This window comes from Orcinus orca, chromosome 1 (assembly GCF_937001465.1).
Source record: "Orcinus orca chromosome 1, mOrcOrc1.1, whole genome shotgun sequence".
Lineage (NCBI taxonomy): Eukaryota > Metazoa > Chordata > Mammalia > Artiodactyla > Delphinidae > Orcinus > Orcinus orca.
In genome coordinates this window covers 55,096,120-55,114,276 of record NC_064559.1, presented here as the reverse complement: position 1 = coordinate 55,114,276, position 18,157 = coordinate 55,096,120, and the positions used below count along the sequence as shown (strand labels likewise).

At 34.1% G+C, this 18,157-nt stretch overlaps 1 protein-coding gene across 10 annotated transcripts in view; it reads right to left on the bottom strand.

Annotated features, from left to right (window-relative positions):
• COP1 (COP1 E3 ubiquitin ligase) overlaps positions 1–18,157 on the bottom strand; it is a 290,627-nt gene that overhangs the window by 47,185 nt on the left and 225,285 nt on the right. For all 10 annotated transcript variants that reach the window (XM_049715673.1, XM_004269788.4, XM_033428138.2 and 7 more), the window contains one exon: positions 16,972–17,132. In XM_049715673.1, coding sequence (XP_049571630.1) covers positions 16,972–17,132 — 161 coding nt within the window. The remainder of the gene's footprint in view (positions 1–16,971; positions 17,133–18,157) is intronic.

Genomic DNA, 18,157 nt, shown 5'->3' with positions numbered 1-18,157 from the left:
ATTTAATAAGGAGCTTTAAGAAAAAAGCTCAGTCCTGGAAAACTAGTCAATTGTATCAACTAACTCAGCACTAGTCTGAAGTGTCAGAATTACCACTCATTCTATCCCTTTTAGTATTTCAATATTAACAGAGCAGTGAGAAGGGTGCTAACTCATGAAAATATTTAAAGACTATTAGTTATATGTACAAAACATGAACACTTCTGCATCTGTGCTTTCATTTTACACATAGGTTAAGTTGTACAATCAAAACTTCAGAGCAACGTTAGAAAGGAAAACAACATCAATCTATGATTTTTCCATTTCATAATAATCCTTTAAGATACTAAGTGATTAGAACAGAAACTCTTCATTAGAGGAACATGACAGAAGCAGAGGTTATTAAGGTGCAATATAAACTAAAATATAACACTTTCTATTAATCTGTGGCAGTAAGAGTCTATCAGAACATTCACTGATATTTTTTGCCAATTAATGCAAAAAATAATGCAGTAATTACAGTAACAGAAATATCACATTAAGAGTTAATTAGTAAAGAACATGGGAACAAAGGATGTTCAAAACATTTTAGAGAGGTTTTTTTTAATGACATATTTATTTTTCTTTCCACTGTTATTTGTAAAATATTCATATGTAAGAGCTATAGTCCTTGGAAGGTGTTGCAATTCACTAAGAATTTCTAAAAATAGTCAAAATTCATTTTTTCTTTGAAAACTGCCTTTAGTAAACTTTTTGTCCCATCTTCTCAACATCAAGAAAGTTTCTATTCTGATGTGAGTTATGTCCAACTGGCAGAGGATTTCTTTCCTTGGGGTTAAAGGACACCCTGGAATTGGAAGCAGTTATTTCATTTGTGAGTTTAAGAGCTGAATCAAGAGAGAAATAATGCAAACCAAAGAGTTTCTCAGACAGTTTGCTACACATGACATAAAACAAAGTTTGATTTGTTGGTTGACTTACATATAAACAATATGATCTTACTATAAGCATATTTGGTCTTACAAATGGCCACTGGGAAACAGAAATCTAGTATACAACTCCTTCAAATTAAACAGGGAAATGAAATTCAAGCATGTTAAGTGACTTACCTAAAATGAAAAAAGCTAATTAATTGCTATAAACCTAGAGGCATCATCCCTTTAATGAAACAGTAGATCTTGCCAATTTAACCTCAAACCTATCTTCCAAATTCTTGAACCAAAAGGAAAACCCTGTCAGCAGTGCCGTTCTATTCTAGCCTACGGTATGCACTTCTGCTAGCACTACCTTTGTGGATATTTTTTTAACTAAACTAAAACTACAAATAAAAAAATTGAAGTCAGTCACTCTTCTACAGTCCTTTACAATTGCACAGATAAGATTCAAGGTTCTTAACAGAGTCCAGAATGACCCTTAAAAATCACTCCTCCTAATCTACCATTTCTCACTTCATTCCACTTATGTCGTTAAGTACTAGCAGTCTCCAAACACACTGCACTCTTTCATATTCTCAAGCTTTTGCACATGCTGTTCCCTCTGTCTAGAAATACCTGGAATAGATTTGGATAACTTATGCAAATAGTAGTAAGCAAGATACTGAAACAGGATAGATACCCAAATGTTAATTTCCCAAATTTTACACATTAATTTATTACTCACAGTAGCTACCATTTATTTACTATATGCAAATGTTCCATGTGTATGATCTCATTTGTTTCCTAACAACACTTTAAATATTCATATTAACCCACTGCAAAAATGAAGAGGTAGACTCAGAGACGGTAAGGAATTTTCCTAAGGTATCATAACTAGTGACAAAACCAAGGTTTATACCTAGAGATCAGATCTCAAAGACTGATCTACATGAAAATATAAACATATACACATGAATCATCTCTCTTTATCCTACCATCATCTCCCCTCCCCAAAAACCAGTGTTAGCACAGTTAAAGGAAATTGCAGTTTAAAAATTGGCCTTTTTTGGAAATCAAAATAATAATAGATATTAAAAGCTACAAAAATATATGAACACTTTGTTCCAGTTTTTTCCCTCCACTTATGGGATTTTATATTGCAAATATAATATTACCAGATAAAAGCGGAAAAACAATATGTCCGAAAACAGCACAAACTTAGAATTGAGAAAAAATCAGAGGTAGCCTAAGTGTTTAATAATAACAGACAAATAGTAATTGATAGTATATATAAATGCTTTCTACTAATATTATGATGCAAGGTGAGAAAATGCTTAGATGTAGTTAGATGTAAAAAGCTAGATACAAAATATACCTGTACATACTGTAAAATTAAAATTGTAGGCTGAAAACTGAAAGGACAACATCAAAACGTTAACTGCAGTTCTGTTCAGGTGGTAGAATTACAGGTCGTTTCCCTATTCTCTATTTTGTAAAAGTTTTGATTAGTGGAGAAATACATAACACTGTGAAGCAAAGATGTTAAGGGCTAAGAAAGGTCATTAGGTTTCTTGAATAAGATATAACTGGATTTGGAGGGTCCAAGTGCTGAAAATGTTTCTGCTTTGTCAGACATTACTTTATACATTACAACAGGCTGAGAGGGAAGCTTGTAGTTTTTTTGACTCTACTGATATATAACTTGTATATTTTAACAAGAATAATAAAAGAAAACTGCACAGGGGTTTTCCCTGGTGGCGCAGTGGTTAAGAGTCCGCCTGCCGATGCAGGTGACACGGGTTCGTGCCCCGGTCCGGGAAGATCCCACATGCCGCGGAGCGGCTGGGCCCGTGAGCCATGGCCGCTGGGCCTGCGCGTCCGGAGCCTGTGCTCCGCAACGGGAGAGGCCACAACAGTGAGAGGCCCGCGTACCAGAAAAAAAAACCCCAAAAAACCAGAAAACTGCACAGTAATTCAAACGCAAATTGTTCATGCAAAGAACAAAAAAAACCTCATGCTTATTTTAAAAAGTAATTGCCACTTATCAATTAGTAAGAAACATGGCACCTAAACTATGAGAGAATCTCTTCCTAAAGGTTTATTCGCATCTATTCCGAGCCAATAGTTTCACTGTTAACTTAGGTTGATGAAAACCCTTACATCTAAAAAACAGGGCATAAAAAGCTCAAAAGTAACTTATGTTTTTGATAAACCTCATCCAATAGAAAAAATACACCTTCCAACAATTTACTAATATTATCAACAAAACAAAATCTTTCCCCCACATTAGTTGTATTAAATGAGTACGCTGAAAGTTAATGACATTTACACAAAGACTAAGAAAAAACCAAAACCCCAAAACCTCCAAGTTATTAACCTTGAACAGTGATCTTTTGCTCCATATCCCTAAAATAATGATTTGGAAAGGATACAGTGAAAAGGAAAAAGAGAAATAAGTAAAAGCACGCACTAAATATACAGAACAACACACACTGGTCAAAATTAAGTGGTTTTCTTCACTCTGCTTCATTACAGAATGACTGAAAACTGGTTTTTAAAAATGATGAGTACTCTGATGGAGAATATAAAATCTACAGGGTAACCAGGCTTTTCCCCACCAATAAGACCAGTGAAATCCCCAAAAGGAACCTACAATTTGTTTTGCTATCAATAACTTATCCTTTCCATTACTGAAGGGAAACATAGTTGTCAGATCTTTAAAATCCCGCAAAATGTAAAAGGCATAGAATTAAAAGGTCTTAACCCTTTATAAAACAGAAACTTTGAGGAAATGAAAATATTCCTTATAAATAGAGATTCCTTATTGAAATTTGAAGTTCCAAGGCCAACTTATTAATTGGAAGAGGCATAAACCCTCTTATATTTTATTCTTTTCAAAATATAAGATAAAAATATTTTCAAATGTAAATACCCAAATAAATCTCTAGATCAATTATCCATTCTTATTAGTTGACATTTTGGATTACTCTGAACCACTACAGTCTTCCGTTAGTACAAACATCAAGGATTATCATCTGAACTACAAATTTGGTTAGTAAAAAATTATAAGGGCTCATGAGTATGATTTGTGAAACTTAAATGACTCTTGGCTGCTAAAAATAGGGATTATATATATTCAGTTACATATTTCAAACTAGACAAAGATATTTAGATACTCTGGCACGAAATAAAGCATTTTAATTCTTATTTACCAGGTGATACTACTACCATACAATCCATAAAGACTTTTTTTGAGAGATAAAATAATTCTTATCAATTTTTTTTAAAAGATAAACTCTTGGGTCTCCTAAAATAAACCAATGTTTGGAATGTTGTGAGAAATAAAAAGACACTAAAAGAAAAGACAGGGCTTCCCTGGTGGCGCAGTGGTTGAGAGTCCGCCTGCCAATGCAGGGGACACGCGTTCGTGCCCGGGTCTGGGAGGATCCCACATGCTGTGGAGCGGCTGAGCCCGTGAGCCATGGCTGCTGAGCCTGCGCATCCGGAGCCTGTGCTCCGCAACGGGAGAGGCCACAGCAGTGAGAGGCCCGCGTACCACAAAAAAAAAGAAAAAGAAAAAGAAAAGAAAAGACAACTACTACTATTTTTCTCTCCCAATCTCTGGAAAGCAACTTACAAAGATATGTGTGGTGAATCACAAAGCCATAGCTCTAGATACTTAGGATTTAAAACAGCAAATTAACAAAATGGAACTGAATCTTGAAGTCAGATTGATGTTTTATACAATCTATCCCTAAAGCTTCCTACTTTCATCAGAGAGTCAAAGATCTTGAAGGCAAATACAAGCATACCTACCTACCTATTTAATTCTCAACAATGTGTAAATACTTTGTCATTAAAACCAAATGATTTAGATTTATCTTCTACCTCATCTTCATTTTATGGTTGGCTATCACAGTTCAAATAAAGAATCTATATTTTCATCGAAGTTGATCTTCTTATCTACAGGAAAAAAAGGACTAAACAAGGCACAAAGTTAAATGGCTTCTTTACAGCAATTATAATAGACTGACTCTTCTACATAATCAAATTATTCCTGTGTTCAGTAGTAATAACTTTTCTACCATTCTGGGAATAGCCAATGCCTACTTCTGATGGCTTTAAGTGGAAAAATGCTGCATAAAATGGGATTTAAGATACAATGGAGTAATAAGAGATACGAAAGGCACAAACCCCTGTAGGGATCATATCAATATAGGAGACTGTCATAAGAACAACAGAGATTAATGTGAGACTGTGGAAGTAAAATACAAAAATATACTTCTTTTCCCCAGATAACATGCAAGTTTGAATTAGCAGGAAACACTTTTCTCTTAAACAGTTGCTGCCCTTGATTAATTCTGCTTTAAGTAATTGTTAAATATATTTTTATTCAGTTAGAAAAGAATAATCACATTTTTTCATATATACACTTCAGCATATGAAACCAATTCAAGTAGTATTCGTTAAAAACGTTTAAGTCAAGGAAATGATGTCCAATATTCATTCTCTTTCCTTTCACTACTGCTACGGAAATTTGTAGGAATTATCAAAAGATAAATATTTAGATATCAAAGTTAAATTCCTTCCCATCTCAAAATATTTTGGACACTCTTAAACATGGTGGGATGACAATGAAAATTATTTATAGGTTAATGGCATAATTCAGAATGTACTCTCAAATTAGTATATTTCTTTTTTCCCTTAAAAATGGCAAAACAAAACCCAAAACCAAGTAGCTTAAAGATCTGTGTCGATTCTTTTCTTCAAAATTGGCATACTTCAGGACAAAAACTTTTTTAAAGAAGTATTTAATGAGGAAAAAAATTATAAGAACCATTCTAATATAAGTCAAATTCCATTATAGTACATATAAAAATGAAAATAATGAAATATTTTAAATATCTGTCGACCTACAGACCCACTAAATTATTTTGTTGATTTCATTACATTTTCACCATAAAATATTTAATGCAAGAAATGTTTTCACAGGAACTGTCCATACAGTAGTGCACCTTAAGGTTAAGGAATATTTACACTTAGTGTAGATTTAGAGAAGAGATAAATTACAGGTTTGCTTCAGTTTTCCACAACCTTCTTGTCTCCTCTATTTTCTACTCCCCTATCCCACTCTAGTCTGGACACTAAGGGATGAGTGGGGCACTTAGGAGAAGATGGGAGCCACAGTCTTCCTGGAAGTCAGGGTCCATGATCAGAATCTTCTTTCCTTCCACGCCCAAGACAGACAAGAGTTCATTCAGATTGGCCCTCTTCCAGTCAGGAAAATTTTCTAAAGTGTTATAAACCATCCAGCTAGAGGGAAGAAGAAAGGAAAGGAAAGATAAAAGAAAAGGAAAGAAACAGAAATGAAGAAAGGAGAGAAGAAAGAAAAAGAAGTTCCTATGTTGTCTTCTCAGTGTTCACTGAAGAATTTAGGAGGAGAAATAGTTTATAAATGTGGGAAGTCAATATATATTAAAGGAAGATTTTTTTAATTAAAGAAAAGAAAAAAGACTGCATCTTATTCTTCTGTGTGTTTCTTCCTGAAAAGGGTAAGGGAGTAGCAAAATCTAACAGACATTAGGTATTCATAAGTATAATTATCCCCCCTTTAACAGATGCTTGAGAACCATTAATGCCTCTTGGTTATCATGTGTACAAATCTCCAGTGGTAACTAAGTCATCTGTTTCCAAAATTGACTGTTCACATAATTTTCTATGGAGACCTGGGGAACTTTTCAAAATACAAATCTCTTCTCTCTTCCCCTCCTCCCCCAGAGTACGGACTCAGGGGTCTAAGAAAAGAACTGTTTTGTTATATTTATTTTTTGAAAGATCCCAAGGTGATTCTGATGATCAGTCGGTTTGAGAATCACTGTGATAAATAATTATTTTATCATAGATGCCTTCTGCATTTTAATGGACACAGATTGGCTTTTCACATATATTTTAGCTTCCTTAGTTTAGTGCAATCTGATGCTTTATACACAGTGTTTAGTAAGTCAGAGAGGGATGCCTATCTCTTGGATAAAAGCATATATAAATTGGAAAACAGATATGTAAGTCTTTTTGAGGGAAGACTGAATTGTGAAATAGCACAAATGCAATGGAGAAAGGGAAGGACCGGTAATAAATGCCAATTCCTCCATAGGTGCAGGCACTTTATCTGCCACCTCTACTCCAGCATTTCCTTGGTTTCAAAAACCAGTATTTAATTAATCATGCAACAAACAAGGTAAAGGACAAGTCTGAAGGATTGTATCCTTCATTACAAAAATTATATATTAATGATACATTATGTGAAAACCATCTGCTTAGTGATAATTTAAAAATGAATGTTACTAATAGCAAACACTTTAACTTTTGCTATAGGTCAAAAACTATTCTAAACCCTTTATGTACATTAACTTATTTTAACATTATAATAACCCTAAAGGGAGGTTATTACTATCATTAGCACTATATAGATGAAGAAACTGAAGCACAGTGTAGTTAAGGAACTTGAGCAAGGTCACAGAGCTAGTAAGTGGAAAATCTGATTTTAACCTCAGTGGTCTGGCTCCATAGTCTTTGCTCTTACTCTATACACTATGATGCCTTTTTTCAAGTAGTTTGCAAGCCAGCAGAGGATAGGAGACATGAACACAAATAACAGTACAAGGCAGTGTATTAATTCATTCAGGAAATATTTTTAATGGATAGGAATCATGAGAGATTTAGGTGAAGAAAAGATCTCCATGAGAACACAAAGTTTTAGTTAAAAACACTTTACAATAAATGTTTCATTATATGAAGTTTTATTTGTTAGAAATAAGGACAGAAAGAATATATTTCACTATTTGACTAAAAAAGATGCCCTTGCCTAATATAATTATAACTTTGTACAGTATGGGTGATAACATTGTTAACAAATTTCCAGGCTAAGTATTGCTGGATTTGGTTTCAAAGGAGGGAAATCATTATCCTGTCATCCTTCACTATTGAGTTAGAGAAACTTTCAATATGACTTCTGGTGTTTCAATCCACAAGAGAAAAAAACCCACCCTTAATAAGCAAAGCTTTTTCTGAGGATACAATGTGTGTACACACACACACACACACACACACACACACACACACACACACACACGTCACTTTTGAAGAGCTATGAGAGTCTTTAGTGTCATTTACAAGCATTGCCTTTTACCATTAGATATCTATTTAGAATTGGTGACCCAAGGCTAGATAATCTTGTACGATGTAACAGCCTCAGCGGGAGCCATCATGGACTCAAGGTCTGCCTCCAACAAAAATATGGTGTCCCTTTACACAGACATGATCACTTAACAGAAAGTAATTTGCATTCTTGAATTAATTTATATTTCATTCCAATAGTTTCAGATAAGAATTATTCCACAGAATTGTTCCACAGATACAGAACATATATAATCTCCTTTACCTAACTTCCAATCTCTGAATAAAGGCAGTGATGATAAAAAGACATGACAGAAATAAAGAATAAGAATATTGCCCAAATTTACCTTTGCTTTGTAGCATTACTTTCAAGGTGGATGTGGGGTGTAGGAGATAATGGAATAAATATAAATGACTAATACCAAATTGCCAAAGGACTATAATTATAAAACAATATCTCAGTTGCATAGTATTTCCTTTTCAAGAAAGAATTTCTTAAGAAACAAACAAAAAAACCAGTTCTCAGTATGTAAGCACACAATTTGTAAAAAATCAAAAGTTAATGTTTTAGAAAATTGTTTATTGAAACAAATGGTTAAAGAAGATTATTTTACTAACAAGATATTTTCAAACTGGCAAAGATACTGACATTATATTCCATGTTTTATGGGCATGGTCAAACTGAAACCCCTGGACTTTCTCAGTGCAAGACCAAATGGAAATAGATTGTTCTAGAAGGCAATCTATCAGTTTTAATCAGAAGCTATATGAATAAAGCTATCCATTTAATAAATCTCAAGTTCTCTTCTAAAGAATTAATTAGAAATTTAAAGACTTATTGGAAAAATATTCAAGAAGTAGTAAAAAGTAAACATGAGTATCTTCAACAAAACAACAGTATACCAGTTATGGTAAATCCTTAGACTAGAATAATATGGAACCATTTAAAACACTCTTTACAAAATATATTCAGACCTGGGAAATGTTCATGACAAAGGCAAAAGGTAAACAATACATGATAATATATAAAATATTCACTGTTATTGGGAAAAAAGTTCCTTTGAATGGAAAAATTACATGGTTAATTACATTAAAATGTTCATATTAGTTATTTCTGGGGAAAAGTGTTATCTGATATTTTCTTGTTTTTCGTTTTTCTAAATTCTCTAAAACATACATGTATTTGTTTCTTTCAGTAATAAGCTACTATAATCATTAAAAAAAAACAACCCAAAACCTAAGATAATGTTCCAAGATGATCGCATTATTCTCCACCAATGCGCTTGCCAGGGAGATTCACTCTGACTCCATACTCTCCTAATATAAAGCTGCAAAAAACTTTTTTTTGAATCAACTCTAAATTAGTTTAAGGGTAATTACTTAGTTAATGAATTATCCAAATCATATCACTACTGCCTTTCAGGAGGAAGGGAGGGAGGGAAGGAAGAAATAAATCTTTTGTTAGTCCACATTAATACCTGCTAGAAATTGTGAGCAAATAGAATACTTTAGAAAGAAAGATTGAAACTAGAACAAACATGAACTGTTGATTACAGACTTTAATGATCCAGATAATGGCTGTGTCCAGTAAGTATCAGACAGCAAACATTACTACATCTGGACAGAAGAGGTTAAAATAAATTATAAGGTACTTTTCAAGGAAGTAAAGTCACAAAATGAATTGAAATTGTAGTCTAATAGCCCACCATTCTCTATATTCAAAAGTATAGTTGACTGCTGTATATGGAAATAAAAAGCAAACTACACTTATTTCAAAGATAGTGTAATTATTCAGATGGAATGTATTTGGATGTTCAATCATATATGGATATAATACATTCAAGTACACAGTTTTAGAATTTACAATTGTTTCTTCAAATAAATGAATAGTAAATTTCTTTTATTACATCAAGTTAAACAAGCTCATTTCATCTATATTTAAAAAATAAGCAGTGGGGAAATTAAATTCCAAAGCCCAAATAAAAATAGAGTGATATGTGGTATTCCAAGTAGTTATTTCTCACAAATTCCGCCTTCTTTTAAAAAAAAAATCATGAAGTTAAAACTGAAATAGGCAATGCAAATAAGATTTACTCTTGGGGGTTAAAATCCTAAGAATTTGGCAATAACAGAATATCCATATGTCAATAATTCTAAATTAATAAAGTTTAATTAAAATATCTTCAAATGAATTAAAATAATAAAGTAAAAACAAAATATAAAATGAAGGATTCTGCATTCTTCATTAGTATAGAGTAACTATTACCATCTCTAAGTATTCTAGAGAGGACCTATGTTGTAAAATAAAAAAAATTCTAAAAAGAAGCATTTTCAATACAGTTCAAACAAAACTTATCTTAAAACTCCTTTGAAAAGTAAATGTGGTACAAGAGGTTGTGGCACTTTAATGGTAGAAATGCTGGAGCCACTACCTTTGCAAGCAAAGCTAAAGAACAAAGGACGGAAGACTGTCAGCAAACCCTAAAGTGACTGAATAAAACTGCTTTTAGAAACAGGGAAAGTATTAGGAAGAAAAAGAGAAAGGACAAAGTACTGTCCCTCAGATTAAAAGAAACAACTTTAGACATAGTCTCTGTCTTTAAACAGAAGTAATTAAAAGCAAATATTGTAAGCCTAGAAGAAAAAGTAGACTACATGGCAAAGGTGAAGGTGGGAGAGAAGCATCCTGCTAACTTCCACAGCACTGTGAAATAAAAGGAGAAACGCAACACAATGAACTTGACCAGCATCTTAAAAAAGGGCAGTGTATAGCGTTCTTTCCATTTTATATGCAGAATGGTAGAAATAAAAAGAGTAGAAATTATATATAATCTTGGCTGATTACTCAAAACAGGATTTGAGATTACTGGTTCATTTTCTGCCAGAAGTAGCCAAAAAGAAAAATAAATGTATCTAGATTATAGGAAAAAACAAGGCTAGACAAAAATTTAATCTGCAGGAAAATATCCTAAATTTTTATAAAACCAAGATACTGTCTTAAGAGAATATATCTGTTTGTATTTGTGCCTCTTCCTCTACCACTCATTCTTAATTTCTCATTCCCTCCCTATGACTAAATCACTACCATAAATGGTAACATAAAGATACATGCAATTTTTATACCATCATTAATTGAATAGTTTTATGCTTTCTATTCATTCATACAGTAGATTTGATATACCACTAATATACGTCCAAACACTAAAAAAACTTTCAAAGTTAACCTATTTCATAAGTGCCCTTAAACTGATCTCTTTCTTGTGATCAAAATTAGGTAGGACAGAAATAAAGCATAGAAAGACAATGAAATGTTTGGCTACTGATTTCACATCTTAAAAAAGTAATCTAGGTGAGATTAAACATTGTATTATTTTCTTATTCCCCAAAACAGTTCTCTGTACTTCACCATCTCTGTCTCCCTTTCCTCTCTTTCTTAAAACCATTTCAGTCAAACTTTTGTCTTACCACTCCTATCGTTTTTTTGCTCATCTTACTTGTATCAGTAGCATCTGACAAAGCTTAACCAATTCCTACTTTTTTTTCTTTTTAGTTGTCATGTCTTATAACTCTTTTTTAATTTATAGGTTTCCTTTCATCTCTTTTTCTCCCTTGCAATTTATGTGTTGAAGAAACTTGATTGCTTAACAGTTTCTGATAGTCTTGGGGATTTTTCCGCTTCATTACCATGGTTCTTTACCATGTTCCTTTTTCCTCTGTATTTCCTGTAAGTGGTTAGGTTTAGAGGCTTAATCAAACATGGGTTGAGTTGACTTCATAGGGTCCCCTCCTTCAGGAGGCCCAATGTATGGCATCTCTCTCTTTCTTTGTGATGCTGTAGCTGGATGCTCAGATCCATTGGTTAGGTTGCAAAATGAGATATTCAAATTTTATCATTACTGCTTTCTTTTCTTTTTATTGTTTTAAAACAGCTTGAGATATGATTCACATACTATACAATTCATCCATTTTAAGTGTACAATTCAATGGTTTTTTTGTATATTCATAGATATGTGCAACTATCACCACACTCAATTTGAGAATATTTCATCATGTCAGGAAGCAACCCTGTACCCTTTAGCTATCATCTCCCTATCTCTCGCCCGCCTAAGCCCTAAGTAACCACTAATCTACTTTTAGTCTCTATAGATTTCCCTCTTCTAGACTTTCATATCAATGGCCAATTCCTCCTCCTTGAAAAACCTTCTTCACTTGGCTTCCCAGGCACCAGTTTTCCTACTATTGATAACCACTCCTCGGTCTTTTTGTTGATTCTTCCTCATTGCCTAAATCACTGAACATTGAAGTACCCTCAAATAAGGTACTCATACTACTTCTAATCTCTGATTACACTCCCTTGGAGAGATCTTATCCCATTTCTTGCTTAAATATCATATGTTGACAGCTACCAAATTTATATGCCTAGCCCCACAATCTGCTGTGAACTCCAACTTGGCAGGTCCACTTACACGGCAAGTAATACCTCAAACTTAACCAGTTCACAACTTTCCTGTGAATCCAAAATTGACATCTCCACTTAGTATTTTTAGTAACTCTCAAATCAGGCCGGTCTAGAGGTCAACTCCTGGTCTTCTCCCCTGATCTTCTCCCATAAGACAGTTCCTCTGGTAATCTTCTCCATCTTAAGGAATGGCAATTCCACTCTTATAGATGCTTGGGGAAAAAACCTCAGTGTCATCCTAGACTTTTCTCTACCATTCTCCACATGTAATCTATTGGCAATTCTATTTATTCCAGTTTCAAAATATGAACAAGATCTGGCTACTTCTCACTGGCTTACCACTATTTAATCTTACCTGGATTATTACAACAGCCTTCCTGATTCCTTATGTCTGTTCTCTACAAAACAGCCAAACTGATTTTTAAAAAATTTAAGTCATATTGTATCACTACTTTGCTCAAAATCTTACAATGGCTCCCAACTCCCAGGAAAAACAAAAATCCTCACAATGGTAAACATGCTTTATTGAAACAGCTCTTCTTCAGTGCTCTGAAATTATCTACTACTCCCCACCTAGACCACTGTAGTACAGCAACACTGGCCTTCTTTCTGTTCCTGGAACACTAATCGCATTCTTACTTCAAGACCTTTGAACTGTTTACTACACCTGGAATACTCTTTTCCTACATTTAAATATGGTATACATCTTCATCTCCTTCTAGTCTTTGCTCTAATTCAGCTACTCAGTAAGGCACTGTCACCACCAATTGAAAATTACAACTCCCTACTCTAGCACCTCCATCCCACTTTCCTGCTTAGTTTTTCCCCAAAGCACTTGTCACCTTCATATATATGTATTTTTTTTGTCTGCTCCAGCACATAATATTCTAAGTCTCCTAAGAGGGCCAGAACGTCTTACAGTTTTGTTCTGAGTTTATCTCCAGTATGTAGAACTGTGACTGCACATACTAAGTATCTGCTGAATAAATGAACAAAGGAGTGTCTCACTCCTTCTGCCTCATATAAAATAAGGAAATGAAGTTATTTTTTGTAGCTAATCAAAGTGACAGTTATATAAAAGTCAGATTTAAATTAAATCTGGAATGGTACTGAAGTGAGTTACAGAACTTTTAATCTTTTTATTGTGAAATAAACAAGTTCCCTGGTGATGCTGCTCTTTTGGTCTAGGTAGCATACTTTAAGAACTTACTTTGAGGGTCATCCTATGAACTACAATATGCATCCTTTCAGTCTAACATTAATTAGTTCTTTTGCCACCTTCCTTGACAAAACAAGGACTTGAGAACATTTTAATTACATGTATTCTTCTGACTTATGTTATTATTGTCAAGTACTTAATTCTATATGTGTATTAAGTCCAACAAGACATCATTGCTTTATACAGTCGACATGCATTTAGATTTACTGCATATTTACCATTTCTATTGCTTTCCATTCCTTTCTGCATGTCCTACCTTTGTCTTCATTTTCTGCATTTTTTTCCTTCTGCCTTAAGAATTACCTTTAAAATTTTCTTTAGTGTAAGTCTGCTGGTGGCAAAATCTTCATTTTCATTCATCTAAAAATGTCTTTATTTTACCTTTGTCTTGAAAGATTTTCATTGGATATGGAATTTTAGATTGGCAGGTATTTTCCTTCACACACTTAAGATCTGGCTCCACTATCTTTTGATTTCTGCTGCTTCACTGAGAAGTTGGCTGTCAGTCTAATTACTCATCCTTTGAAGACAGTTTTTGTCTGCCTTCCTTTAAGAATCCCCCATTGTATTTTATTTTCAGCAGTTTTACTATGATGTGTCCCACCACCAGCAGGGGTCACAGGATCAGGCGCAGTTAGTTTTAATCTAGCAGCTAGTTAGCTTTATAGAAGGATATAAGATAGGATATTCAGCGTGCACAGCATCTTCACACTCATCAGGAGGTCAAGCAAGTATTCACATGCACAGCTTCTTAGATCAAACCACACAGAGTGAGCACAGCTGCCAAGGACAGCTGAAGTGCAGGTGGTTCACCTCAATACAGAGGTGTGCCTTGGTTTCCTGCCAGTCTTGTATCGCTCTCATTGCATAGATGTAAGGCCAACATGTCAACTCACAATTCTCTCAGTCCAGAGGCAATACAGATGAGGGTTCATAATAAATTTAAGAGATAACTAGCTCTTAGCACATAACATTCCTTATTTGTCTTAATTTATTTCCACAGAAGAGTGCTATGAGAAGGCAGACCCAAGGTCTGATTTTCAGCAGGCCTAGGTCTGTTCAGGGTCCAGATCTGATATTATATCTGTACTCACAATGTAGGTTTCAAGTCATTTATTCTCTGGGGTATGAAGGCTTATTGAATCTCTGCCTTACTGTCTTTCATCAGTTTTGTAAAGCTTTCAACAATAATGATTTCTAATATCTGCTTTGGCTGTACTATTTCTCTCCCCTCCTTTTAGGTCTCCTATTGAATATGTTCAACTTTCTTACTTCAACCTCTATCTCCTTTCTCTTTTTTTTCATCTCTCCATCTCTTCATTTTTTGTCTCTCCATTCTTCCTTCTGTATATTTTCTTCTAACTTCCCTAAAAGTTCATTAATTCTCTTTTCAACTGTGTCTTATCTTCCATTCAACCCATCCACTAAGTTCTTAATTTTGGTAATTATATTTTTTTAGTTCTAGAATTTTCATTTTAAAAATACTTTTAGTGGCTTCCCTGGTGGCACAGTGGTTGAGAGTCCCCCTGTTGATGCAGGGGACACAGGTTTGTGCCCCGGTCTGGGAAGATCCCACATGCCGCGGAGCGCTGGGCCCGTGAGCCATGGCCGCTGAGCCTGCGCGTCCAGAGCCTGTGCTCCGCAACGGGAGAGGCCACAACAGTGAGAGGCCCGCGTACCGCAAAAAAAAAAAACAAAAAACTTTTAATTTCCCAATTGAAATTTTCAACCTTGTCTTTCATCTTGTCAGCATGGTTATTTTCAGGCTATGTGTTATAATATCCAGAGCTGCTGTGATTTTGTTTCTATTGTTCAATGCTTATACTAAATTTATTCATGTCGTCTTGGCTTTTCCTGTGTCTCTTTATTTTTTGTTGTGTCCTAGTTATATTTGCAATTTTGAAAAACATAAAATTCTGAGATGATCTTCTTTAGAAGGTTTTCTTGCAGAGAGGATTTAATTTTGCATTTGTTAACACTAGCAATCTAAGATCACCTCAATTTACTCAGGATTGATATGATCTGAAGTTGAGTTGCAAAATCACTGGGGGCTTATCCTCTACTGCTTTACCCTAGACTAGAGCCCTTTGGGGACCTAAACCAAGGTAAGTTCACCCATATGGTGGTGAGCACTAGACTGCATTCCCTGTGCCCCCATGAAGCTACCATAAGTGCTCAGCCATTCTACCAAAATTGGCAAATGCTCCCAGGGGAAAAGAATACTCAAAAGCCAGGCTCACATTCCTAGACTGGTAATTCTTTTCTATCTTGTTTACTTTCCAATGACTTAAAACAGGTTTTGGTTTTTAAAATATATATATTGAATACTTGGTCTAACTTTTCCACTTCTACTTAGCGGGAGGGTTGGTCCAAATCACCTAGTCTGCCATTGCCAAAACTGAAGTTGAGTAATAGAACTTAAACAAGATAGCTTAAATATACCTAATTAAACAGATGTCTTAAAGTAACCATCAAGTAGAATTTTTTGGTGTCAAAACTAAAACCAAGTCAGTACCTAAAAAGCTATTTTTAAAAAGATGACATTAATGCATGACTAATGTTTACAAAATCAAGACAATAAAAACGATTATTTCTTCATATAACTTATGAGAAAGCCTGCACTTTAAAATGTATAAATAAATGACAAGTTTGAGGAAACTGTTTTTTTTTGGGCAACCTAGAAGTGCAACTTGCTTGTTAACTGAATGTGTTTAAATATTCTTGTATAAATGTATTTTGTAGAGAGAAATTCTACCCTGAAATAGTATTTAATTAGGTATACATACAGGCCACTCTCCTTTCCCTACATCAAATTTTTTCCTTCTAATACAATACCAGGTTCAGCTGAATGTTTACTAAGCCTGTATTGCATGTGACTAATAAGGAAAATGAGACACAGTGTGTTTTCTGGAGAAATTTCCAGTCCTATAGGAGAAGAGATAGAGATAATGTGATAATGCTGTAACAGAGGTATGCACATGATGCTATGGGCACACAGGGGACATCATGTCAGCATGAATGACATTCCAATTACTGTTCCATTTGTGACATTTCAATTACTACTTTCTAAAATGCCTGTTTCCTTTGGTGATGCAATACTAAGCAAAAAAGAAAATGTATGTAACATATCAATTTATATTTTAAACTTAAAAAAACTTACCTGTGTATACATAAACATAATGCATTATATGAGACACCAAGGTGAAAAAACTGATATAAAAACTCACCCCATCTGGCAGTGCCCTCCAGCACACAGCACTAACGAACTCATTTGTATCATCTTCTTTTCGGTCTTTGTCCAGAACACTTTTCACCGTATCAAACTTAAAAGTTAGCAAAGTCTTAGAAAGTCCTTTATAGTACAGGTAAAGAGAGTTGTTCTCACTTCCTGAAAAATATTTAAAAATAATTTTTTTAGAGTGGGAGAACTTAGAATTAGGATATCACATTCATAAGGTAACTATCACTCAATGTTTAAGTTCAAAGACTAATAATCTTTTATGTAAAATATGAAAGACCAGAGCACAGGATTTCTTGGGAATCATATGAGAAAAGGATTCACAGAAAAAAACTTATACTTTCCTAACCTAAAGAAATAACCCACTGTCAAATGATATAACAATACTGATACAAAAATCATTTTAGCAGAGGTCTAGAGAAGAACCAGAAGTGTGTTATTATAGCATGATCTTGAATTACATTTATAAAGAATTTTATCTAGAGGGGAAGAAGAAAGTTATAGCACTTAAAAAGGCAGATTTTAATAATCTACAAAACTTATTTCCCATTCCCCAATAAAAGTTGAGTAGTCTAGAAACCCATATTTTTGAGCAGTCTATCAAAGTAAGAGATTTGCTTTGACAGGGTTTAGGTTCATATACATGTAGAGACAGTCAACTTTACTGAATAAAAGGCCAAGTCACTTGAAAGTACTGACGAAAGTTCATATATTCAGGCATCAGATGTATTAAAGCATTTGAACAGTACCAAATTTGACTTTTCTACTGCTAATTTAAATTTGTATAAATTATCAACAATGAAAGTCCTAGAAAAACAGATCAAGACTACCCAAACAGACTGTTTATTGAAGGGAACATTATATAGGGGAAAATGAACATCAAGCTTTAGAAGACAAATGTCTCCAAAATTAAGATATCAGCAGAAACTAATATTTTCTGTCCTCTACATAACATCTATAGAAATTATATTTTACCGGAGAACAACTACAAAACGTATTTAACAATCTTATGCTATTTCATGTGGTCAGGGCTTGTGCTCAGCGAAGGAGAGAAGGACTAATGCTTCTTCTAATCTAAGGAAAATTCAACATGCTATCTTCTGAATGTATAGATCATTTCCTGAATTGGTATGTAGTCTATTCCATTGAATGCAATTTCAGTGACAGATATCTAT